Genomic DNA, 27,847 nt, shown 5'->3' on the forward strand with positions numbered 1-27,847 from the left:
AGTATTGCAGTGGCAGGTGTAGAACCAAAGTTCCTTCTTACTGTCCCTTAAATCCCCTTGTTCGGGCAAACGGAACAGAACCATTTAGTACATGGACTGTTGGTACAGTAACTGACAGATCATCGTTAAGCCTGAGAGATAGGTATAATGATAGTAATTAACATTTCCAGCCTGATCTAGTAAAAGCAGTCTGGGATGTGCTTGTTCATTAGAGAAACCATAGACTACAGGTCAACTGGTTTGACACTTTATTTTGTAAGATATTTTTCCGCTTTGGATCTTGCAATGACAGAACTTGCCAAGAACTTCAAAAACTCAACTACAACAGATGTTGATTCTCAATGGCTTATGGACAACTGCAGTGTTTAGATATGGTGTGTTACCTCCTCTATTCCAGATTAACCAATCACTTTGCAGAATGTACACCATGTTTATACGCACAACATCTTCCGGCCTGTGATGCTAATTCAAAAATACATCTAGCACAGCGCCTGGTCTAACACTCCATAGAACATCATCGGAACAATTCGATTTCGGATCAGCAAGACATATGGGAATAAGAACATGGAATTATGAATTATTGCTTTAAATCTCCAATGACTGGGAATTAACAAATAGACCACTGGGTTTGGGTGTCCAACAACAATTTACATTATATTACACAGAAATATGGTATAAATGAGAACTATCTAAGCCCTTGTCAGTCAGGAGAAGACAAGTTCCTGTGAGACAGCCCCTTGGCCACCTATCATACTTATCTTTTAAAAGAAATACATGAAGACCAATCTAGCAACCATTTTGTTTTTTAGCTTCTGCTGTCCTGCTTGCAGACAAGGTTGGTGTCCTTCTTGGTCAGGCTTAGATCCACAATACAACAAGCCCAAATATCATGTCAAAGTGGTACTCAGCAAGGTCCAATGACAGCATTCTTTCTTCATTACTCTTTGTTATATAGAGCTCAAAGGACAGGTGGGTTTACTGGCTCAGGCTGCGTTGACTTGGTACCTTCAACACCAGACTGCATGACTGGGAAATACAGGTCATCCATGTTTGGCATTACTAATATTTTCTGCAACAGAGAAATATATATAAAATCAACCCATGTGATTACTTGACACAGTAAATAGATTTTATAGACTTCCTTATTGATGTTTAGATGGATCTAACATGAAGTAGATGCTCTACACTCAGATCAATGGATGTGTTGGTTGTCCCAAAGTCCTACTGGTGACCATCATAGGTCAGTTACCATTGCTGGAAAGAGTCGGAGCTGAGGCCTATCATTTCAGACCGTGCAACAACTATAGGACTTCTCAAAATGTTTGTTAGTGCTGTCAGTGGGAAGCCATTTATGACCAATACTTGCCCATCTACAGGCATTATTTACAAGGCCTTGTGCTCTGTAGGCCTACAAGCCTCAAGCAGTGAATGTATAATGATATGGTTGTTATATTTAGCTAGCTAACGTCTACAAGAACTTGCAGATATGGATGTCCTGAGGTTGCCGTATGGTGCACCTACAGTACATTGTCTGTAAATGTGTAGAGCTTCTCTTTGATGGTAAATGTATCGTTGAAGTACCTGAAACTCATCTTGTAGCTTCTTCTCTATCCATTCTGTCACATGGATAAAGGTCACCTCTCTTTCGCCAAGTTTGGGGCGCACCCTCATCTCAAGGCGTGGTGGAGTCTGGAAACTGTACCTGAAAAATCACCATCTCCAGTGAATTTCTACTTAGCCCCTTTTCGACCATCCTTAAATATCTAATTGGTCAAAATAGCTTGAGTCCCTAAAGTCAACAGCACATTTCTTACCATATCCTGTCTGTGGGTGGAGGGGGAATATTAACCGTCAGAGTCCCCTCCAACTCTTGTAGTTCCACTGTCAGCAACAGTGGCGTGTTGGACACCTCTTCGATCTTCCTCTTGATGTACTCATTCTCCGTGGCTTTCTGGAAGTAGCGGGATTTGGTAATTTTATCGACAAATCGGAGTATCCTGCGCCCTGTACTGTTGCCACCGGTGAATCTGCGGGCAAAGGAAAAATACTCATGGGGTAAAACATGGTTGACCGACTCAGGTAGCAAGTGCTTGGGGCCCGTATGCAGGTTATTGGGTCTTGGCCTCAATGCAGGTCAGTAAACCCAGTTGAAAAAGTCATTGTAGATGAAAGGACAGATCATGGGCTTTCCGAACTGGTGGGCTCTGAGCAAATCCACCTTTTTGGCCATTTATTGAAAAGTAGTTTTTGACCAAAGGATGCTGCAGATAATGCCCACTGATGGCAGGGATCTTAATCTGTAACCTATCACGATGATCGTCTAGTTAACAGAGCTTTGGAGTTGATTGGAGAATGCTTTTTTTTTTTTTTTACCAAAATGCAGTGATCCCATACTTGCCAGACTCATACACCTCTCCTCCCGCTTTACAAGTGCCGCCCCTCTCTGCCAATCCTTGCACTGGCGCCTGTCACGTACAGGATTCAGTTCAAGATCCTTATACTCACCTACATAGCACTCACTGGTGCCGCACCACTCTATATAACCCCCCTAATCCCCAGGTACCCCCCCAGACCTAACCATCGCTCTACACATGACCTCCTTTTCTCCTCCTCCCTCATCACCTCCTCACACTCTCGCATCCAGGACTTCTCACGTGCTGCACCCATCCCCTGGAACGCTCTTCCCTGTCCCATTAGGCACTGCCAGACTCTCCAAGCCTTTAAACGGTCTCTTAAAACTCACCTTTTCACTCAAGCCCAAACACACACTAGCCACTGGTTTTCACCTCTCACTCTGCACTTACTCTCACTTTACACACCTACATGAACTCCAACGCCATGCTAGTTACCCTGACCTTATGTCTCAGCCCTCCCTTTTAGAATGTAAGCTCTTGCGAGCAGGGCCCGCCCCCTAGTGTCTCCGATCCTCATCCAATGTAACTGCAAACCATTTTTGTGAATTGTTTATATGTACATGTTAACTATTCTGTCTTTTGTACCCCTCTATTCTGTAAAGTGCTGCGTAAATTGATGGCGCTATAATAATAATAATAATACTTGGCCATAATAGAGCACACATGGCAGAACCTGAAGGCATGACCTTCCCCCCCAGTAATGACACTGGCAAAGCCAAAGCTCAACATTTTCACCTCCATTGGACTCCCTGAATCTAGTGTCCAATGGCAACAATAGAGCACACAAGGTACAACCTTGAAGGCAAGACCTTCCCCCCCAGTAATGACACTGACAAAGCCAAAGCTCAACATTTTCACCTCCATTGGACTCCCTGATTCTAGTGTCCAATGGCAAATGCCCTATATTCACTATAACAGTGCTCCCAAAAGTGCCACATTACCCTTCTGAGTTTGTTGGGTTCAACCTGTCTCCCAAAGCTCCTGGCATTTCTGTGATGGGGATCTCCTCGTCTTCCGAGGAACCGGCACTTGAAGATTCTTCATCGCTGTCAACAAATATTCTTGCTCTTGGTGTAAGGACTCTAGGGATAAAGTTAAAAAAAATGAACATATACCTCCATTTATATGTATCTTTAGATGTTCAGAAAAATCTTCAAGACAGCATTTGAGCTGGACGGCACAATACACTGCAATGCTAATCTCCATGCACAGACAGACCCTGACAATGGTTAGCAGAGCCATAATCCCCAGCACATCTGTGCCTCTAGCATGTCCTAATTAATAAAGCGACGGAGCAGAAGGTCTAATTAAGCCAACAAGAAGCATCTAATTAATTCCAGAAAATTAAAACTTGCACCATCCAGTCTTCTATATGCGGTTCAGTTCTGCCATGCAGTGGTAGGAATATTAACTGCTCTAGAGTATAAAGGGACAATGTAAAGGGGAAACTAGCCTCACATGTCCCCTTTATGTGTGTCAAAGTCCATACAGTGCTACAAGTTTGTGCTGAAGGAGGAAAATCCCAGGCCAGTGTGCCCACCATGATGAAGTGTGATGAATGTATGACTTAAGGGTTCTAGATATACATATCTAGAACACCAAGAACATTTAGAACAAGACACATATCAACATCAAGGACTATTTATCTGTGCTTCTGGCTGAGGAGAGCCTACTATTTGGGTAGACATGGTTTTACCTGTCTCTCCTGACGTCTGTGTGCCCCCTCTCCTCTTCCTTGCCCAGCCTAGATAAATTCATCTTTGTCTCTAATGTGACCTGTAGGAATCCACTGTAGGAAACATCCAGGTCCATCCAAAGCCCTGTGAGGAGATGGACACAGAAATACATTCAGCAGAGTCATTGGCATGGGCATCAAGTATTGTTCTTACTGGCTGGGCTGGTCAGATCCTCAGGAAGGTCATACAATTGTCCCAAAATATTTGTTCCTACTTACACTACTTGGCCAGGACTTGACTACTACTTGAACAGGAAAATGTTCATGTACAAAGATATCATGTTTATACCTCATGACATAAAGAAATGCTCAGGGATGTGCCTTGTGATAGAGTCTACTGACAAACTGCATGGTTACTCGAGTAAGATGGGACCATATAAACTGTAAAATATAGAACTTAAACACCATCAGCATATTAGCTAGCAGGTCCAAATGAGACCCACTGTGGGTTGGCAGGTCCGGTCCAGGTCAGCAAGTCTGGGTTGGGTATGGATTTTCCCAACAAGACACGTGCAGGTCTCTTGTAATGCTACTGATTTGGGTATATCCACACACCCTACCATACCATAACATGAACCCTATGATACAGGTATTCATTTCATTCTTTTTTACATTTCTTATGACTTCTTCTGGGTAATCAGGATCAACCAGGGCCAATTTATGACTATATATTACTGTCAACCATAAGGAAATTGCAGATACTTGGAAATCATTCTCATTAGGCTTAAATACCAGTTCCAATGTGCTCAAGTACTGTATAGGTGCTGCTCTAGGTTCTAGGTTCTCCATTCTAAGATGGCAGGCATATTTCTGGGCTGCTTTATTATGAGCAGTTGTTATTTTTTGGCTGGTATAGGGTGCTGAGATAATCAGAATTGGTAAGCACCCAACTCAATTTAATTTAATTACGGAACGCCAACCTCTTTCATTACTCAATTATATTCTTTTTTTTTTTTTGGAAGCCAGGGAACATAATTCATTTCTGTACAACCAAGCATTTAACTCATTGATAGAGTGGCCAAATGTTAGTTTATATTGAAGACCAGCAACATTTACCTCTTCCTTGGAAAGAAACGTAGGATAAGAGGGGGACCTCATGGAGACTAGGGAGGTAGGGGGTGTGTGGTTGGGTTACTGGATGTTAATGGGATGGCACAGAGATTGGTGAATGAGCTCTGTGGGACTGTTAATAGGTCGGTGGGACAGAACATGACTACTTCTGGGTAGACTGGGTAGAACCAAGATCACCTGGATTCAGGTCCATGGAGGTTGCTGTCTCTGCTTTATTGATTATACCGCAAATAACAAGTAATTCTATAATAGAAAATACAAAACACAGCCCTCTAGGGTTAATGGCAATCTACTCCAGCTGCCATTTAATCCTCAGATTATGGCCGGTTTGCAGTTTTACTGCTCAGCCCGATAATTTGATTTGCTTGTGAATAGTGATTTCTAATGGTTCTTGTTAATCCCAAGCACAGGGTTCTGCCCCTGCCAGCGAGAGCAGCTGCTTCCATTGAAGCCGCGAGATGACGGAGTGGGTGGAAGCGTTGGAGATAGCTGTCTCGGCTGGATTCTAATGGGTCTGTGGTCACAATATAATCTATAATAATTCTCTCTTTATGTAACTCTGATGGTTTTGTAAGAGAACAGGGCTATAAATACACCTGCCCAAGGCCACAAGGAGCTGGCACAGAAAGCAAATTCCCCTGCTAAAGGAGGACCAGGACTGAGATTCAGACTAGGCCCTGGTATTTCAGGTACACAGAGGCCCAAACAGCCCCCAACAGACCCAATAAATAGTGACTCCCTATGGCATCTTGCAGCAGCCCCTCTGGCATTTGCAGTAATCTACAGATTGCCAGTCCGGGCCTGTAGAGGACATTGGTTCCATTGCCTTGCTCAAGGCTATTCAACTTACACAAAGACTGGACACTGAACTCTAAAATGTTCTTGGGAGCCAGTCATTCCAGTCTCATTTCCATTGAAGCTTAAATAAGCCTGTTGCATACATATATATATATATATACAGTATATATATATATATATTGTAAACTAGTGGGATCCAGGACAGACACTTTCTTGGCTTTAAGGCAGTTTATTTACACAGGGGTGCCCATTTCAGCATACAAAACAAATCATAAAAATAAATCCTGCCCTCTGGGCGCTACCTTCACACATTAGATTAGTTCCCTCACTAACCTGGGCCCCTTGTGGACTACCAGTGGGAAAACACAAATGTTGGGGTCACCCCTGTACTCACAACACTTCTGGGGGATTAGCTCAGCCTCCTGGCTTTCCTTTCAGCTCCTTAGATCCTCAGTCTCTTGGCAGCTTTTCCAGTCTGGGCTCCCTTTGCTCCGTGCAACCCCAGCCCCTCTGGGAGTCCTAACACAGAGAGGTATCCTTCCTGCTCGGTGCCCTGCTCTGAGAGACTGTCTCACACCTTTCTATACCATTAAATACCTTTTCCACACAGGACAGCCTTCCTGTGGAAAGTATGCTCCAATAGGTGAGCTGGACTTCTGGAATGGATCGCCTGATCCGCTTGTTCCTATAGCTTCCAGGGCCAGACAGCACAACCTTTTAAACAGAGCAAACCTTCTCTGTTTATCAACCTCTCCCCTAAAGGTTACATCTCCCACTATGGAGAACTTGAAGGGAAAACTCACCCTTTATCTCATTTGTTGGGCCATTCTACCACAATATATATTATATATATATATACATCACCACCACCATCTTGGCACTGTAAGTACAACAGGGTGGGGTCAATACCTTTCTAAAAGCTTTCTCTTCCCATCTCAAATCTTCTTCTTGTCTGATCTCTGTGCTGTGTTAAGGCACTTATTGCTAGTTTTGGCTACAACAACACTGTATCCCATTCATAGCATCCTTCTCTCTAAAGTTCTTGATGGACTTTGCTTGATGACACTGCCTGTTCCTACATTATATTTATATAACCAGTTACTGTCTATTTTGACTTATATCATAATAAATTAGTATCCCCCTTTATCCACACTCACCCATCGTGCATGCCATAGCAGCTGATCTATGGGAAGCATTAATCTTTATTCCTACATCTCCTGCCTAACATGTCCAAAACTGTCACCATTATCCATTATTTTGGCCATTGTAACCAACGTATTGGGAAATATGGCCCAGAGTTTTTATACACAAGCACGGGGACAAACATATTACAAGGAAACTGCCATTTCTCTGCAAGTGCAGTTAGATACAATGCTGCTTTGATTTGTATCATGGCGCTGGTGGTGGCAGAAGAAGAAGGTAGGCGCCTGTAAAGTTAATGTTTGTAACTATAACCATGGTCAGGCAAGGTTCAGCAGGTTGTGGATTTCAGGGATTCCTTCTTCAGTTTAAAGAGGGTTTTCTTAAGGAGTCCAACATAGGGAACTGTTTGACAAAGATGGACCCTCCTGTGTGTGTGGTACATTCCTAGCAGGGGCTACAAGGCCGCGTCAGGCACAAGTACTGTGTTTGGGACTGGGGTACAAATTGACCAGTATCCTCTCCCCAAGGGGTCAAAGACATTAAAAGTGTCCACAACAAAAATAAAAAAATGAATATGACCTTCTGTTCTGTGCAAACATATAGTAAAAATGCCTTCTGGGCTGTCTATAATGCAGAGGGACCCAACTCTCCCCTGTTGTTACACAAATGCGCCAAACACTCATTCTATTGGTCTCTTGTTATCGGCACATTCAAGGTGTGAAAGTCTCATCTAATAAAGCAAAGCACATTTTGGTATATTTATATATATATATATATATAATGATTCTGGATGATCCCTAAGCTTACCTTTTCAAGCACCCAGAGCACAATGGGCAGTGCCACTCAGCTGGTGGCCCAACAAGATCCAAGATGGGGAAGGTGCCGTGGGCCCAGAGTCGGTCTGGGGGGTGCAGGGTCCACCGGGGCTGCCATCCATCCAACCCCCTAACCCATGCTCGCATAAAAGGGGACCTGAGGCCCCAGGAGCACCCAGCAGGGATCAGTTCTGGGCTGGTGGGGCCTACCAGGATTTTCCAGGTGCCCCGTTGGCCCAGTGTGACCCTGTGTGGGCTTGAATCATTACTGTTATAGGCCCAGTAAGTTCACTATATAAAATACAGCATTTCTAGCCAGATTAGTTTATTAGGGTTTAGTTTAGTTCTCCTTTAATATGGTTAATAGTGACAATAATGCACCCTATAACTGGCACACATTGAGTATCCCCCATTGTATCCATATATCTCCTTCCTTTCTGAAGAGATTTCACATTGCCTTTTCCACATACCAATTACTAAGCTCTCCCATTGTCCCCAGATCGCCCGTGTTGGCGCCGGTTTGTCACTACTTGTCACTTATTTCCCTGCCTGTGCTACAATTAACAGCTACCGAGCAGCGAGAGAATAACATTGGGAAAGTGTGAGATGAGCCATCTGCGCAACGCCGCCACTTGGGTTGTGTTATAGGACTCTGCGCCGCAGCGTGAAGATTCAACAGCAAATTATAGGGAAGGGTAAGCGAAGTCTGTAATTAAAGGGACAAAAGAACCGCCAGCGGATTGGCAGGAGGCTGTACTTGCCAGGCAAGCTTACAATTTCATGGAGAAAACAAAATCTCAATGATTTAGGGCATAATTTATACATTTCACAGCGCAAGTTCTATTCAACTTCCTTATACTCTGAGTCAGTGCTGTCCAACTTCTGTTGTACCGAGGGCCGGAACTTTTCCGACCTACGTGGTGGAGGGCCGATAATGGAAGCCAGTTTTGACCACTCCCCTTTTTGAAACCGCACCCACTTAAAACCGCACCCATGTTATCACATCACCATACCCATATTAATGGTTGTAGTACAGCAAAAACCTGCCATACTCTGCCGCCCTACCCTGCCTGTGTGTGTGCCATACTCTGCCTGCCCTACCCTGCCTGTGTGTACCATACTCTGCCTGCCCTACCCTGCCTGCATGTGCCATACTTTCACTGTGTGTGCCATTCTTGGCTGGTTTGTGCCAAACTTGGCCTGTGTGTGTCATACTCTGCCTTCCCTACCCTGCCTGTGTGTGCCATACTTTGCTTGCCCTATGCTGCCTGTGTGTATGGCACACACAGGCAGCCTACAGTGACACAATGCTGGCACTGCTCCTACAGTCTGCACAATAACTATATATTAAAAAAACTTTTTAATTGCAGTACCACCTCAGTATATGTTCTTTTTGTAGTGTGCAGGGATTAGTTGTGGGTTTCTACTGCTCCTGAGGTGTGAACAGGGGAACAATGGGGGTGATTACAGCCTGAGCCTGAGGTGTGAACACTGCAGGGGGTGAACAATGCAGAGATTAAAAGGTGTGAACAACACATATTTAAACAATACAGCCTGAATCTGAGGTGAGAACCAACCATGCAAGGGGGGCAGTTAATCACAGTACTGTTACCTTTTAAAGCTAACACAAGAGTAAGCCATCAAAGCAGCCAGACAGGTGGGGGGCCACACAGAGGGGGGTCGCGGGCCGCATGCGGCCCGCGGGCCGCCAGTTGGACAGCACTGCTCTGAGTGATACCCTTATACATTTTGCCATAGTAACGAGAAGCCTCCACCAATGGCGGCTCGGCGGCCGTCCCATCATGCTATTCTGGGGCTTTGTGATGCCACAGGCAGGGAAATGAGGATCCGGCTTAGGGATTAGCATGTAAAGATCATTATTAATGAATTTGATGCTTCTCTTTATAGAATGGGATATTGCCTCGTCGCCTAATCGCTGATGATTATGTCATTGCGGCAAGACTGACATACCATCCTATCCAGCAGATGTTTTGGAGAAATTATCTGCTAGAGGTTGCATTGTGCAACGGTGGGATCTTATGGAGTGTATTAGTGATGAGTGGGCTGGCCCGTAACCTCAGAAATTGGCCACCACTTCAACAATGGGTTGGGCCCTCAGCTTGCCCCTTTATTGGTGGTATAGCATTTACCCAGCACACCTTTTGATATCATCTCTGACATCAGCTAATGTATATATGTATGTATATCTTTATTTATAAAGCGCTACTTATGTACGCAGTGGGCAGGTTGGTCTCGAGTCTTAAGGTCCCTTCTTAAAAGTCCTTTCCAAATTAAACATGAAACCCAGTAATACCTGTTATAATGGTATTTAAAAAATTGCATCTGTCAATCATATATCGCCTGCCCTGCCTCTATGCCTGAAGCATAGAGACGGGGCAGGCAATTACTTTCACTTTCCATTCAGCATTCCCTAGATGTCACTGGCTATAATTGTGTAGCCAGTGCATGGGCATTAGATCCCCCATTCTGATTCATAAACAAGATATTGGGATACAGCTTCTTGTAATAACAGTGCACACAGGCTGCTGCCTGCTTGATGTGATTGTGAATTGTAATTGAAAATGTAATGGTTTATATAGTGTAAGTAAAGCTTATATTGCTTGGCTAACATAATAGAACATTTGGAATTATTTCTTAGGGTGAAAGGTCCCCTTTAAACTTTGGCCAGGTTGGGCAGGGGATAAGAAGGTACTGGTAAGGGTGGGTGAGGGTTGGAGAATTTCCAACCTGTACATTCCTTGAGTTCTACCCACATAGCAAATCAGAACGGGTTCTTTTGGACCCAAACGTAATAGTTAAACCCTAGTAGATATAAAAATAAAATGAAAGAGAAGAATGACTAAGGTCTGGGAAGGACTTACTGGCCAGGAAAGGAGGCAGAAGGGCAGCAGATAGGGAGTATATTGAAGCTTACCTCTTTCGTTCATGGTGGGGTTTGAGATGGAGTTAATCTGGGGCAGGGAGGTGCCCATATCCAAGCCCGTAAGGGTCAGCTCGTTCATGAAGTGGGGCAGCTAAAAGAGAAAGAGCATAAGACATTAAAGGAGAACTAAACCCTAAAAATGCCATATTTTATATACTGTAATTATTGCTCCAGCCTACAGTTTCAGCATCTCAATAGCAGCAATGATCCAGAAGCAATGATCACAGGAGCCCCCATCGCAGATAATGAGGTACGCCTATCATATAAGAAGATGCAACTGGGCTGATAACTCTGATACTAGTTGCTCTGGTTTCTGAGCAGCCGTGTAGTAATTATCTGTATTAATTACTAATCAGCCTTATACTGTGACAATTATCACATTATATTGTGCGTCGGCCCCTAGGCTCAGGTAAGCGACTACAGCCCCAGAGCATTTGGATCAGCAGAAAAGAACACGTGGAGCTACTGGGGGCATCTTTGGGCTGTGGTTGCCTTGGGCTAATTCAGACCCAAAACATAAAGTACAACATTTCTAGACTATTTCTAGGTTTTAGTTCTGCACGACAACACTCTCCATATTGGTCAGCAAATTAGGCCGACCCCAAGAGGTTTCATATCCCAGAGATAATGCAGTTTGTGTGCCAGGAGCACAGGTGGCTCACTTGGAGCGTTCACTCATTCTGATAGGCTCAGCTGGGCTTATGGCCTCCTCTCATGGGTGAGATTCAGACTAACAGCAATTGCTTATTTATAGGGAATGAACACAGCTGAACTGAAATATTTTTGTCTGGTTATGACAAAAAAAGCAGGAGAGTTTAAACCAGTAGCCAATGGGCTGCATTGGGACATGGTGGGATAGCATTAACGTCGTGCCAGTTAATGGAACTGGCACTATGTATTAAACTATTCTGTTCTCTAATGAGATAACGTTATTGGTGGGCTGTCTAGAGGGCAAGAACCCTAACTTTGCCCCCAGTTTCGCTTAAACCTTGTTCCCATTCGCTCTCACCTTGATTTTGGTCAGCTTCTTCTGGATCTTGTCGGCCACCATATCCTCCCAGTATTTCTCTCTCAGGAAGTCCCACAAGATCCTTCCAATGAAGGCGTTTATCCAGCACACGTCGGGGTTGTTGCAGAGGGTCCGTTCCACCAGGTGCTGGATTAGAAGAGCAAACACAGGGGAGAAACAGCCGTAGGTGAGAAACAGTAGAACATACGTCATTGGGAGCTGCTATTGTAGAAGACAGTGTTGTGACAGCTTCAATGATGAGAATAGAGTGAGTCACTGTAGATAATTATCCCGTACCTACTGTCATGTGCTGAGGAACATATTGTTCTCAAGGCCTCGGTGGGATGCAATTAACATATAGAGGAAAACTTAATTCTGTGCCTCTGACTTCCAAGCTTCTCTACCTCAGTAGATTTATAGATGGGCAAATTTTAGCTGCCGATTTGGGCCCTTCAGACCGATTCGGCAGCTTACCTGCCATGTTTGGACACACCTGAGGGGCCTTCCTGACCAATATCTGGCCTAAAATTGGCCAGATCACCAGTGGGCAGGTTTGATTTTCCCATCAGATCAGGGACTGCATCGGCTCGTTGATGTGGTTCTTGGTCCGACAGCCCATATATCCACTGTTTTAATTTGATCATTTGGCCCTAGAGCCTTAGGTGGGCATCTCAGGAGAAGATCGGGGAAAGATCTGCTTGTTTGGTGACCTCGCCAAATGAGCGCATCATAACGTGTATGACTACCTTTAGCCTTTCCTCAAAGAGGCCAGTTGCTCTATACTGTATTTATTCTCCAATGAAAAATCTTCAATTTCTGACCTCCCTAAACCACCCCCATCCCCGTGCAGGCTGTACCATGGAAATAACAACAAAAGTGATAAAAAAGGTGAAAAAGTTAAAATTACGAATGCTGAAAAGAGAGAAGAAATAAGATGTATTTTAGATTTTGGTGTTCAATATAAAAAAATCGGAAAAGTAATTAAAAGAAATTGGAATATATTACAGGCAGATCCAATATTGAAACAGTTAAATATCCAACCGGGGGTAGTTAGTAGAAAAGCTAAATCCCTAGCGGGTATTGTAGCCCCTAATAAATTAAGGTCAAAAGGAAAATCGACCAAAGGAACAACATGGTTAGGTGATCCAAAAGGTTTCTTCCCCTGTAAGCATTGCAAGTCATGTAAATATAGTAGTAATAAAAAAACTTTTTCAAGCAAAAATACTGATAAAGAATATAAAATAGATACTTATATTTCATGTCAAACACAATACGTAATTTATTGTCTACAATGTGAATGTGGTTCCCTCTATATAGGACGTACTATAAGACAGCTGAGAACAAGATTAGGAGAACATCTGAGAGGTTTAAAAAATAAAGATAGTGATAATCCGTTATATAAACATTTTGATTATGTGCATAAAGGAAAACAAATGAAATTTAACATGTTTGGCATAGATAAAATAGATGAAAAGAGTGAAGGGAATTTGGTAACCAAACTTTTACGACTAGAATCTAAATGGATATTCACGCTGGACACCGTGATACCAAAAGGAATGAATACAAAGTTTGAGCTAAAACCTTTCCTTATATCACCTTGGAATTAAGATAAATAGGAGATGTTATAATGTTGAACCGAACAAAACTGAAAAAACTGTTTAAAGAAATTGTATACATTGTATGAATTGTTATTATGTTAAACTGAAAAAATAATATTAAATCAACTGGTCTGGGTCACCATAGTCATGAAAGAAAAAATCATGATTAAGAAAAAATCATAATTGAAAAAAATTTATATCAATATTTTGTAATATTTATTGGTTTTATTATCTGTATAGAGCACTAGTGTACACTTGGGATGTTGATGCATCTTGGAGGCTTCAAGGTTTTTATGTTAATATTTAACATCTATAATAAAGGTATATGATATGTAGTAAAAGTGATTAAATACTGTTATGGCCATATGGCTATAATATTAGCCTTTGGCATTTAGGGAATCTCCAGGATGCAACAACATTAAGTGTTTTCTAAGTATTATAGGAATAGAATCCTATGCACAACTATGCACAATTATGCACTTTAATATGTGGGATCAATTAAGATATTTGTCTTTATAGGCTCTTTGAGCCGTAGATTTATTGATTTATTTATTTAACTAATTATGTGATTATAATTTTGTTTTTGTTTTGTGGGTTTTTTTGTGTTGTTTTTGAAAAAATTTTTTGGTGTGTTTCTAATATAATGATATAATATGTGCTATATACAGGGCGACCTGAAATCCCATGGCTATGTATGTCTTATAAATTTGATATGCTATTTGCTTGGTATGGGGTGTTTGGGTAGCCCTGCACACTGTGTATTTAATAAATCAAGGGTATATAAAGGAAGTGACACAAGTAAACCACACCTCCTCTGATGAAGCGCCACATGGTGCGAAACGCGTTAGGAGATTAGGATGCACCTGGTCATTGTTTGGTATAGTATGCTTTTCATATAATTTATGTTATTGTTAATTTGAGCCAATAAATGTTGTTGTTTTTATTCCACTGAAAATCTTTGCTATTTATTCTTGTACCATGGAAAGCCCCCAGTGTAATGTTCATGGACAGGGTTGCCATCCATTTTCAATTTGGGGCCTATATAAGTAGGTTGTTTTAGGACCATTACTATTAAATGGCCTTAGAGATACAATGAGAGTCCATTACCTGTTTTCTCAGTGTGGGGCTGCTCGCTGCACTTTGACAAGGACTCAGTAGGGGACTGGCCTGCTCAGGGAGCATAAGACGTGACATGTAGGCTCCGTAATCCAGAAGGATTTTCTGCTTGACATTGCCAGTTAGTTCTTTTGGCCTGGTCAGGCAGGGGATGTCTTCAGAGCTCCCACCACTGCTGTTACTTGGTCCAGCCAAGCTGCATGGGCTTGATGTAGTACTTGGGACCAGTCCTACATGGAGTAAAGGAGAAAGAACATAAATAGGAGTAAACCATTGCTTCCTTGCCTTGCAATATTGGCTGCAGCTACAAAGCTGGTGGATCAAGGAAGGGCCACCAATGAGTTGTGCCTCACTCTGAATGTGTGTCCAGCAGCGCTGCATATGGTGGGGGGGATGACATATGGGGGTCTGTAGGAACAATCCTTAGCTAAAACAGGGGTGTCCAGACTTTTTCCCCTTGCGATCGACTTTTGACTCCTCCCCGTGTACGTACGCGCACTTCCGCATCCCCGCTGCACTTCCCGGCTTCAACGCGGTCCACCAGAAATCCAGGGGGGATCGACTGGTGGACCATGATCAACGGTTTGGCCACCCCTGGCTTAAATGTTATTCATACCGCCGGGGAACAATAGGTGCTCCATATTAACGCGTACGATCTATGCTTATGGTGCAAGGTGTTGAGCTTTGCTTTTTAAATAAGCCCTTTATAATTAGGGACAATAACTTTAGAGAGAGAGATGTACCAAATCCAGGATTCAGTTTGGGGTTCCATCTAAGGGATTCACAATTGCCCAAATCCCAAGGGTTCAACTAAAATTAATCCAAACCCCTGTGAGTCTCATGATGTCGAAGTCAGGACAAGTAAACGTGACATTGTTGTTTACCCATCATGCAGTTTTTCCGAAATAACACAGGGTTTGTATATGGAGGAATATGGAGGATATGGAGGAATCCAAAAATCCTGGATTTGGGGCATGCTTCTATACAGAGGGATCATTTTTGGATGTTAGTTTTACAAGTCCATAGTTAGATACCAGCCTGTCCTACCCCCCCCCCCCCCCAGAGGCTTCAGTAGTATAAGAAAAGCCACTTACCTATTTTATCACATTTACTTGCACTTTGCTTTGTGCTCGCTACCCCTCGGCAAGCTCTCGCCAGTTGTTGGTACCACTCCTCTTTCTCCCTTCCCGTTCTGCCAAACAAATACAAGGTTCCTGGTGTTGGATGTTCCGGTAGCTTCTCTGGGTTCTCTGCTTTGAGTTTCGGGGCCTCCCTGTTGGTCGCTTCTGTCTCATCTGGTTGTGTGTTTGTCGCGCTCAGCTCTTCCATGTCACAGAGCTGGATGCAGATTGGATACTTCTTATTCCATAGTCTCTTCCTGGCCAGGCCATGTGGGTACAGAAATACCTGCAGCAGCGACAGTATTAATATTATTGAAATAATGTACCCCCTACTGTTAATGATAAGGATATTAGAAGTCACTGAGGGGTTCTGTGCCCATATAAAGGCACAAGGCTGCAGGCTGAGTTATACAGGGAACTCTGAGTATCACTCATGTATTATAAGGGATAATGTACCCCCTACTGTAAATGATAAGGATATTAGCAGTCACTGAGGGGTTCTGTGCCCATATAAAGGCACAAGGCTGCAGGCTGAGTTATACAGGGAACTCTGAGTATCACTCATGTATTATAAGGGATAATGTACCCCCTACTGTAAATGATAAGGATATTAGCAGTCACTGAGGGGTTCTGTGCCCATATAAAGGCACAAGGCTGCAGGCTGAGTTATACAGGGAACTCTGAGTATCACTCATGTATTATAAGGGATAATGTACCCCCTACTGTAAATGATAAGGATATTAGAAGTCACTGAGGGGTTCTGTGCCCATATAAAGGCACAAGGCTGCAGGCTGAGTTATACAGGGAACTCTGAGTATTACTCATGTATTACAAGGGATAATGTACCCCCTACTGTAAATGATAAGGATATTAGAAGTCACTGAGGGGTTCTGTGCCCATATAAAGGCACAAGGCTGCAGGCTGAGTTATACAGGGAACTCTGAGTATTACTCATGTATTACAAGGGATAATGTACCCCCTACTGTAAGTGATAAGGATCAGGAAAACGCTGCACATGCTCAGTCACCATTTGCTGATTGGGACAGCTCTGACAGGCCTCTCTTTTTCCCTACTGCTCTCTCTTTCTCAGCTCCAACCTCTCCCATCCCTAAGCTCCTCCCAAGGCCAAATGTCTGGGTGTGTTTATTTGGAATTCAAAACAAAAAATATATATAAAATAAAATACTCTGTGTTACCTGAGCATCGGTCAGGTCATTGGTTTGATGGGCGACAAACACAACCTCAGGTATCTCCTCACCAAAGATGGACCTTCGGGGCAGGTTGCATTTTGGGTAGGAGCGTTTCAGCGTTGTCCCTTCCAGGGTCACAAACACAGAGTTGGTAAATGCCGGGTGGTAGGTCTCTGGGTCGTAGGAAGAAATCTCATTCATCCAGCCCTGGAAAGCAATGGCCAATGTGTTAATGGTCCTTTAATGGAAGCAAAGAAGGGGCGTGGCCTAGCAGTCAAGAAGGAGTGGTTTTTCATTGGATAGTGGCCCTTTAGCCTTAGAGCCACCAGTAATGAGAGTAAGCTCTCTGCTGCACATATTGCTACTGAATTGGTCTGTCTCTCTGACACATGTGACTCTCTTATACTGAAGCTAAAGATGCGGGGGATTATTCAGATCTCCTCTGTGTTCAGCCGGAGTGTTATTCATAGATACAGGGGGGAGACGGGATATCAACATTCCCTGATCCCATTCAGGCGCAGGGGATTTATTTATCATGGGAGCGCTACTGCCGCTACAGCTTAAAGGGTTATGTAATAAAAGGTGCAGTTATTCCAGGTTACACGTAGTAACCAATCAGGTGCTTGCTTTTAACCAGGTTACCAGTAATTGCTACTTGCTTATTGGTTGCTATGGTTTTTTAGACTTTTATTATATTTCCCCAATTTTTATAGGAATTATATATATAATAATCTCATATTTCCTCTCACATGGAGACCACCATTAAATAAAATGGTAACCTTTAGAACAAATGGATGCTTAGAACTGACCAGAGAGACAAATGGACAGATAGATAGATAGATAGATAGATGATAGATAGATGGTAGATAGATAGATAGATGATAGATAGATGATAGATAGATAGATAGATACATAGATAGATAGATAGATGATAGATAGATAGATAGATAGATGATAGATAGATAGATAGATAGATAGATAGATAGATAGATAGATAGATAGATTGATTGATGATAGATAGATAGATAGATAGATACATAGATAGATAGATAGATAGATGATAGATAAATAGATAGATAAATAGATATAGATAATAGATAGACAGAGAGATAGATAGATAGATAGATAGATAGATAGATAGATGATAGATAGATGGTAGATAGATAGATAGATGATAGATAGATGATAGATAGATAGATAGATACATAGATAGATAGATAGATGATAGATAGATAGATGATAGATAGATAGATAGATAGATAGATAGATAGATAGATAGATTGATTGATGATAGATAGATAGATAGATAGATAGATACATAGATAGATAGATAGATAGATGATAGATAAATAGATAGATAAATAGATATAGATAATAGATAGACAGATAGATAGATAGATAGATAGATAGATAGATGATAGATAGATGGTAGATAGATAGATAGATGATAGATAGATGATAGATAGATAGATAGATACATAGATAGATAGATAGATGATAGATAGATAGATAGATGATAGATAGATAGATAGATAGATAGATAGATAGATAGATAGATTGATTGATGATAGATAGATAGATAGATAGATAGATAGATACATAGATAGATAGATAGATAGATGATAGATAAATAGATAGATAAATAGATATAGATAATAGATAGACAGAGAGATAGATAGATAGATAGATAGATAGATAGATGATAGATAAATAGATATAGATAATAGATAGATAGATAGATAGATAGATAGATAGATAGATGATAGATAAATAGATAGATAAATAGATATAGATAATAGATAGACAGAGAGATAGATAGATAGATGATAGATAAATAGATATAGATAATAGATAGATAGATGATAGATAGATGATAGATAAATAGATAAATAGATATAGATAATAGATAGATAGATAGATGATAGATAGATAGATAGATGATAGATAGATAGATAGATAGATGATAGATAGATAGATGATAGATAGATAGATGATAGATAGATAGATAGATAGATAGATGATAGATAGATAGATGATAGATAGATAGATAGATGATAGATAGATAGATGATAGAGAGAGAAAGAGAAGATAGATACAGGGAATATACAGAGAAAAATTCCCAAGTCTTTCCTTTTCTCACTAACTTAATTCCTCGCACACACTCTGAACGCAATCTCCATTATTTTTTCCCACAATACACTGTTTTTTTCCCATAATCCTGGTGTCATTCCAGACGCAAATGGCCAATTTTCTTGATGCACTTGAGCTGTATCTACCGCAGTTGTGTCCAATTCACCAAAAACCATCCTTTTCTAAGCCTTTTTTTGGCGCAAGTGTGGCGCCTATGGATGCAGGGAGCTGGGGGAACCCCGGCGCTACAGGCTGCTCAGGAGGCGGCGGCGGCTACACGGTTCCCCTGCGTCAGTAGGTGCAGAAGCAGCCAATTTTTAATGCAAGGCGCTTTTGTTTCAAAGTCATAATATAAGCAGTGTAAAAACAGCTAATATCTTGAAAACTAAAAAAAAATGTAAATTGCAAAAGTGCTGAAAAGTGCGCCTTGAGCAAATTAACATTCACGAGGGCCTGGGCCTACCAGGTATTTTCCCTGCCCCCCACCGACCCGGCCCCTGCTAGAAAGTAACTATTTCTAACTTTTTCACCAAAACCACTTTTAATGGCATTTCCAAACCCACGTAAAGCTTTTCTAGTCTGATTCCGACGCCCCTGATGGATGGACTGACTTTTGCTTCTTCCAATGATGGGGTTTTTGGCATTTCAGCAGAGACTGGAGGCTATTTACCTAATGAATTAAACCAAAGCAGTGGTTGGAAGCATCTTGCAAAGAGATTAAAAAGGGAAATCGAGTGGGTGGAGGAGGGGCTCGATGGAGCACACCCACCCCAGCTTTTATATATCATCCCCCTGCCAAAGAGCAATTACCTATTTTTGGACGGAGCTGCTCTGACAATGGCTGTACGGCCTGATGGAAATTGTGCAGCCGCGCTTAGTATCACTTTATACCGAGGCATTATTTATTGGCAGGGAAGGGATTCAGCACAATGCGGTAAAACGCTCCCCCTGCAGTGCTACACCCGGCTCTCTGGATGGTTTCCTAAGGCAGTTAAACTCCAGTCTGGTTAATGGCAGCTATTATTAGCCATGATTGCCGGCCCTTCTCTCTTCATCTTTACAGAGCGCTGCAGACCCCCCCCCATAGATATTAGTGGAAGAAAATAAAGATAAGCAGCGCACTGCTCAGGGAACCGACGTTGACTTTAATTTAAAGTTCATGGACCGTGAAGAACACGGGGAGAGGAATTTTAGGGACCTGTATGCGATGCACGTAGCCAGCACGGAGGCGACAACTAATCCCACGTCCTTAGTGTAATAATGATCCACTCCAGGCATTTATGGGACCTTATTTCATGTGATTATTGGAGTAATTAGGTTTTAAAGGAGAACTAAAGCCTAATAACTATGGCTAAAAATGCTGTATTTTATATACGGAACTGTGCCAGCCCAGCTCTCATCAGGCCCCCAGCAGCTCCCCATATTAGATGTTGTTCGGCCATCTTTTGTGTGTCAATGGCACTGCACATGCTCAGTGTGCTCTGGGGCTGCTATAGGGGGGTTGTTAGAATATAAAGTTTGTCTGTTATAGAAGCTGATGCTCCAGAGCTGGTTTTCTGAGCTGGGGCTCCCACTCACCCAGCGGCAGCCCCTTCCACCCCCACCACTTGCACATTATACCCATACAGAGACAGATTTAAACTGCTGATTAAAGTCCTTTAGACTGATTTGGCAGCTTATCTGCCCGTGTATGCGTCCCCCAATGGGCCTACCAGATCAATATCTGGCAAATTATGTCGGGTTTCGATCAAGCAGGTTTGAGTTTTCCGTCTCATTGGGGACCATATTGACTCATTGATGTGGTCCTCGGTCCGACGGCTCCTATGCCCGTAGTTGTAATTCGATAGTTTCGCTCAAGGGCCAAACAATAGAATTAGCCCGATATTGTCCACTATAGGTGGGCACACTGGGAGAAGATCCTCTCATTTAGGGACCTTGCCAAATGGGCAGATCTTAACGCTTATGGCCACTTTTGTTGCGATTGGGGAGGGAGGACAGGAATCGGGTCTGGGTCTGTAGGACCCACTGGGTTTTTTCCTGGTGTCCTGCCAGCCCAGCCTGATCAGAAGTAAGAAGAAGGGAGCTACTGGGGGTGTCTTGGAGGTGCAGATCTTTACTGCTAAAGGGCTGTGGTGGCCTTGGGTTTGGTACAAAACATAAAGGGTAATTAATCCAGGACTGGTCCCTAATGCCTCTGGACAGATGGTTAGACTCCTGGCAAGATCAGTGATGCTCTCTATATAAGGCTGGGGGTTTGCATGATTTAAGCACCCTATATAAGCCAGGTTTAGGTGATAGTACATTACACAGACTTGCCTTACCCTAAGCACATCAGGTTCCTGTGCCCCAGGTGCCGACAGAGGGGTTTTCACATTCTCTTTTAGAGAAGGTCTGAGTCTAGAATCATATGCTGGTCTGGGCACAATCAGTAAAATGATGAAAAAGCCCAACAAGAACCCACTGGCCAAACCCACAAAAAGCCCTGAAATGTAAGCCGGGAGAGGCCAAATGAGAAAGTTATAAGCCAGGATAGCCGCACAAATGAGGACGCTATATGGCACATCACTGTGAGGATTAGGCACATTGCGTCTGTCCCGTGTAGGTCCTACATCTTGCTCTTCGGGTGCATCACCGGATGCCAGTTCTACTACTTGGATGACATCTCCATAGGAGCATATTTTATACTTGCAATAGTCCCCAGGCGGGTTTTTATTGGCAGGATTCCCCATGCTTTCTGCAAAGTCTAAGCAATCGCCCTCTTCGGGCATGTCGTCTTTAAAGTCAAATAGACCTTGGTCTCTTGCCTGGGTGGTGGGGGATTCCTGTGGGAACAAAGCAGTTCTACATTTCAAGTTAGGGCTTGCCTCTTCTCCTATGATCTTACTCAGCATACTCAAGGGTTCTTGCATGGCTTCCGAAAGCCTCCTCTTGGTGTCTTCCAGCTTGGCCTCTACTTCCTGCACATTGAAAAAGAGTCCTTTGCTCTCAGAGGGTGACATGCTAGGGGAGGACGGAGCGGTCCTGGAATCCCCATTTTTGCCCTTGGGCTGGGTTATTTGTCTCCAGAGATGAACATTTAGTTTGGAGTCCGACTTTGACTGGGAAACCTCAGGCTCAAGTCTGGAGATTTCTGTAGAGATGGACTTGACTAAGTTGACCAGAGGGTGCGGCTTGTGTGGTGAAGCCTCCTTGGAATCAATTTCGCTGGAGTGAGACTTCACTAAGTTGACAGCGGGTTTAGAGGTGGGGGAACTTGGCAACATGGGGGAGCTATTCCTTTGGATATCATTAGCCAACAACACATCCCCGGCGCACTCATACGCCGCAAGTGCAAGCTCATTGACCACATCTCCTGGGTTGCATGTAAAGGGCAAACGCGTAGAATTCAGGGTTCTTTCTGTTTTTGGTGCCGCCTCAACATCCTCACTGTCATCTTGATCCAAAGTAAAGATAAGCTCACTCTCATCCAGATCTTCCCAATTGTCTTCACTTTGTACTTTAGTGAGCTGGATAGTTATCCCTTGAGGCATTTTAGTGGCCTTGGGGCCGGGAGAACCTGCTGGGGCAGGTCTGATTTTGGACAAGTGAGACATTCTTCACAGCATGGTCCTTCTGTAAAATAAAATGTAACAATATGGAGGATTAATACAAGGACATAGTTGTGAATAAAATGGAGCAATAAATGAAAAGAAGAACTTCAGTCTAGATCTATGGAGCTAACTGAGGAGCATGGCCTGTTGGGATTGACTGGTAAGATACTCATGTTTCTCCTTTTGGGCATTGCCGATGCCAAAGTTAAATGCACCGGTTACAATGGTTAGGACAGTCAGATGGCTCCTCACTTTTTGTCTTTCATCTAAAGTACCAGTGTCCTCCTCTACTTCACTGCGATGCCTCCTGAGATGTAGTTCTAGTACAGGACCAGAACATTCCATTTCAGTTGTTCCAGTTCTGATTATTTGGAGGCAATGCAACAATGTGTATAGTATTATCTGTAGAAACTTCTAAGCCTCCTTGGTAGAAGTGGTAACATCTCCACAATCTTTATAGTGACCTTGGATAGGCCCATGGTGGAAAACCCTGGTGGCTGTCAAAGTACCCCAGCCACAATGCATCTTCTCCCCTACAGAGCAGGGATCAGTGGGCCGCCCCACAATGCATCTTCTCCCCTACAGAGCGGGGATCAGTGGGCCGCCCCACAATGCATCTTCTCCCCTACAGAGCAGGGATCAGTGGGCCGCCCCACAATGCATCTTCTCCCCTACAGAGCAGGGATCAGTGGGCCGCCCCACAATGCATCTTCTCCCCTACAGAGCAGGGATCAGTGGGCCGCCCCACAATGCATCTTCTCCCCTACAGAGCAGGGATCAGTGGGCCGCCCCACAATGCATCTTCTCCCCTACAGAGCAGGGATCAGTGGGCCGCCCCACAATGCATCTTCTCCCCTACAGAGCAGGGATCAGTGGGCCGCCCCACAATGCATCTTCTCCCCTACAGAGCAGGGATCAGTGGGCCGCCCCACAATGCATCTTCTCCCCTACAGAGCAGGGATCAGTGGGCCGCCCCACAATGCATCTTCTCCCCTACAGAGCAGGGATCAGTGGGCCGCCCCACAATGCATCTTCTAAATGAGCCAATAATTTTCATACACAACTCTAAAGGCCACACTAACCCTGCTCTAAGCTCCCTGCTGTATTGTGGCTGCTGGGGGAGAGCATATCTAGGTTTGTAGAGGATCTGAAGATAAATAGATGACCTAATTTATAATGACAGCATCAGAGAGTAGAAAAGCCTGTCAGGACTTAGTTAGGTGCTCAGACATGGGCTTACATTATATCTATAGCAGAAGTTTCTGTACATTCAGCGCTCTATCTATCTATCTATCTATCTATCATCTATCTATCTATTATCTATCTATCTATCTATTCATCTATCTATCTATTATCTATCTATCTGTCTATCTATTATCTATCTATATATCTATCTATGATCTATCTATCTATCTATCTGTCTGTCTATCTATTATCTATCTATCTATCTATCTATCTGTCTGTCTGTCTGTCTGTCTGTCTATCTATCTATCTATCTATCTATCTATCTATCTATCTATTATCTATCTATCTGTCTATCTATCTATCTATCTATCTATTATCTATCTATTATCTATCTATCTATCTATGATCTATCTATCTATCTGTCTATCTATTATCTATCTATCTATCTATGATCTATCTATCTATCTATCTGTCTGTCTGTCTATCTATCTATCTATCTATCTATTTATTATCTATCTATCTGTCTATCTATCTATCTATCTATTATCTATCTATTATCTATCTATCTATCATCTATCTATCTATCTATCTATCTATCTATCTATCTATCTATCTATCTATCTATCTATATCTATCAAATATGTTTCTGCTTATATATATCGATCTATGTCTGTCTGTCTGTCTGTATATCTATCTATCTAATCTGTCAAATATGTTTCTGTTTATATCTATCTATCTATCATCTATCTATCTATTTTTCTATGTATCAATATCTATCGCTTCTTTCTCTTTCTATATCTATCTATTTTCTATCTATCTATCTATTTTCTATCTATCTATCTATCTATCTATCTATCTATCTATTATCTATCATCTATCATCTATCATCTGTCTATCTATCTATCTTTCTATCCATCTATCATCTATCTATTATCTATCTATCTTTCATCTATTATCTGCCTTTAATGAATGCAGTATTGTAGTTACCTAAAATGTCCTTTAGACATACATGTGATGCTCATTATTGGCAGAACATTCTAAATATTAATTATTATAATATGAATTATTAGTGGGGTTGCTGGGGCACTATGGGTACCCAGTTTTGCTTACCCTTTGTTAGTGAATCTGGGGTGGGCCTGGGGCACAAGGATGGGGCAGGGAGTCATTATGGGGCTCCCCATACACCCCCAGCTGTCTCTGCTTGGAATGAAACTTATTACATGGCAATTTGTGCAACTTGTGTGTAGCCACCTGCGGCGTTTGCCCTTCAGGAATGGGGCACAGCTATTGGCGTAAGGGTATCTGCATTAGTGGGGCAGGGTATGGTGGCACTGCCAGTTGTAAGGTCAAAGCTCCAAGCGCCTGTCTTGTCCCCAATCACATTTGCTCTGTGCACAAACAGGAATAGTCTGTCCCTATAACAGGGGAGCCTATAGATCTAATATGGGATCCATACTAGTAGCAAGGGCTGGGTGCTGCCCCAAGTATCGGCCCCACGCCGGGAGCTGAGCAGCTTGTTGGCGCTGCCATACTGAGACTAAATCTGGCGCAGGGCACTGGGATTGGAACTTGATGTTTTTAGTCTTGGTAATTGGGTAAAAGCAGCTGGAGCCAAACTAAAGCCGGACGCAGAGCTGGAAGTCAGTGCCCCACTGTATCCTCACTGAGAGCACTCGGCCTGTCGCCCCACACCTACTCCTTGTGGCCCAGGAGATATCAGGGCCCCCAGCAATATAACCCTGTACCAAAACTCACACAGTAGAACCTCATCTAATATATTATGTGCTTCCCTTCCCATCACATACAGTATATGTATATATATTATAGCTGATTCAGCTGGGTTAGGGTATGGGACTGTAAGGGGATAATCCTAGTTGGGTCACTAGATCTTGTTTTAAATGTGACCCTTTTTTATGTTCAGGAATAAGGTTCTGAGTTTCTGAGGTTTCCCCCAGAAACCAGAAAACTGCCATTAGATTATAAGCTCTGTGGGGCTTGGGTAGGTATGTAGGGTAGGGAGGTATGTATGTAGGGTATAAAGGTTAGTAGGTATGTAGGGTAGATAGATAGGTATGTATGTATGTAGGGTAGGTAGGTATGTATGTATGTAGGGTATAAAGGTTAGTAGGTATGTAGGGTAGATAGGTATGTATGAAGGGTATGGGGGTAGGTAGATATGTAGGGGGGTATGTATATATGTAATGTATGGGGGTAGGTATGTATGTAGGGTAGGGGGTTTGTATGTATGTAGGGTATGGGGGTAGGTAGGTATGTAGGGTGGGGGGTTTGTATGTAGGGTATGGGGGTAGGTAGGTATGTAGGGGGGTATGTATATATGTAATGTATGGGGGTAGGTAGGTATGTAGGGTAGGGGGTTTGTATGTATGTAGGGTATGGGGGTAGGTAGGTATGTAGGGTGGGGGGTTTGTATGTATGTAGGGTATGGGGGTAGGTAGATATGTAGGGGGGTATGTATATATGTAATGTATAGGGGTAGGTAGGTATGTAGGGTGGTGGGGGGTTTGAATGTATGTAGGGTATAGGGGTAGGTAGGTATGTAGTGTAGGGGGTATGTATATATGAGGGTTAGTAGGTATGTAGGGTAGATATGTATGTATGTATGAAGGGTATGGGGGTAGGTAAGTAGGTTGGTATGTAGGGTGGGGGGGATTCTATGTATGTATGTAGGGTAGGGTAGGTAGGTAGCTATTTAATCTATGGTCACCATTAATTGTTAATAATGGAACATGCAGTTCATATAATACAATATATTACAACTCATTATAACTCAGACACCGGTCTGCAAACTTATCCTTCCATTACAGAACTTTAGGTAATGGGGGGGGGGGGGGGGGGGGGTGATTAACAGGAGTCAATGGGGGCAGTTGGACAATGTTAAACCCAGTTACTGGGGTGCTCCCAGAATGCTCAATGCAGCTGTCAGTACTACGCAGCCCCCCTCTGTATAAATCTCTGCCACTTCAGAAGGGGCAGAGAGATGTGTCTGTATGCTTTGCAGCAGTGTGGCTAGGCGCTCTGGTGTCAGTCTGGGAGATGGGCTCTGAGTGTGCCGGTGCTGTTAGAGTGGAGGGGGCTGAAGCCAGACATACCCCAAAAAGGGCTCTGACCCTCTCTACCCTTACACTAGTACAGGTATATACCCCCTAGCATGGCTTGCACATATAGATAGATAACCTAAGCTTTGCCCCTTTGGGGCGCCTACAACTCCCAGCAACCCCTGGCAGCCTTTGCCCAGTTTGGGCACTCAGTACCCCCTGGAATATTACAGTCCCTGCATTAGAAGCTGCAACTCAGCAGCAGCAGTTCCGCTTTACCTGCTCTGTGCCTAAATGCTGCTCTGCAATGCAGCGTCTGGGAGTCTGCGCTGCCCTGTGTGTTCCCTTCCACCGACCCCAGAACCTACCTGGAACCAATGAGCCCAGAGAGGGGACACTGCAGTCCTGGCCCCCAGTTGTGAGGTCCCTCTGCTGTCTCAGCAGCGCAGCCCAGGTTGGATCAGTAAGTGTTGGGGACGTGTAGCATCGCTCTGCATCTTCCCTTCCCCGGCAGCAGCAGCAGCCAGTCAGCCCAAGCCCGGCACTGCAGGGATCTCCATACTACAGCATCCTCAGGCTGTCCATGTGTACTCACAACTCTTTCAGAGCCCCAGGCACAATCCCATTGGATGATAGGAAGAAATGACTGACAGTTTTCTACTGCAGAGATTCCCCACGCTCTGCATTTACCCCCAGTCTGTAGCTGCTTCCATTGTGCATAGGGAGACAGAGTCGCTGCCCGTGCCCCCCTGTGCCCTGCTTAGTGCCGCATTCCGCTGCACACAGACCTAACTCCAAAGCAAGTGCCTCATTAAGCTTCTAGCTGTCATTTACAACTGCCAGCAGGGGGCAGGAGCAGCTGATGTTGTGGGAGGGGAGGGGGGGACCGGCTTTCAGCTTTCATTAGAGTGGGATTGTCAGTGTGACATGTG

The 27,847-nt window shown here is 43.3% G+C and overlaps 1 protein-coding gene across 1 annotated transcript; it reads right to left on the reverse strand.

Annotated features, from left to right (window-relative positions):
• Window positions 1-234: 234 nt before the first annotated feature.
• Window positions 235-27,733, reverse strand: tex2.1 (testis expressed 2, gene 1). The gene is given in 12 exon segments (NM_001201328.1): window positions 235-1,069; window positions 1,582-1,702; window positions 1,815-2,027; window positions 3,356-3,496; window positions 4,111-4,234; window positions 10,912-11,011; window positions 11,930-12,076; window positions 14,635-14,873; window positions 15,738-16,050; window positions 16,961-17,161; window positions 21,406-22,696; window positions 27,284-27,733. Coding segments are annotated over 11 exon segments (2,982 nt in total). The 5' UTR covers window positions 22,678-22,696; window positions 27,284-27,733; the 3' UTR covers window positions 235-958.
• Between the last annotated feature and the right edge of the window lie 114 nt (window positions 27,734-27,847).

Source organism: Xenopus tropicalis, chromosome 9, assembly GCF_000004195.4.
Source record: "Xenopus tropicalis strain Nigerian chromosome 9, UCB_Xtro_10.0, whole genome shotgun sequence".
In the NCBI taxonomy this organism is placed as follows: Eukaryota; Metazoa; Chordata; class Amphibia; order Anura; family Pipidae; genus Xenopus; species Xenopus tropicalis.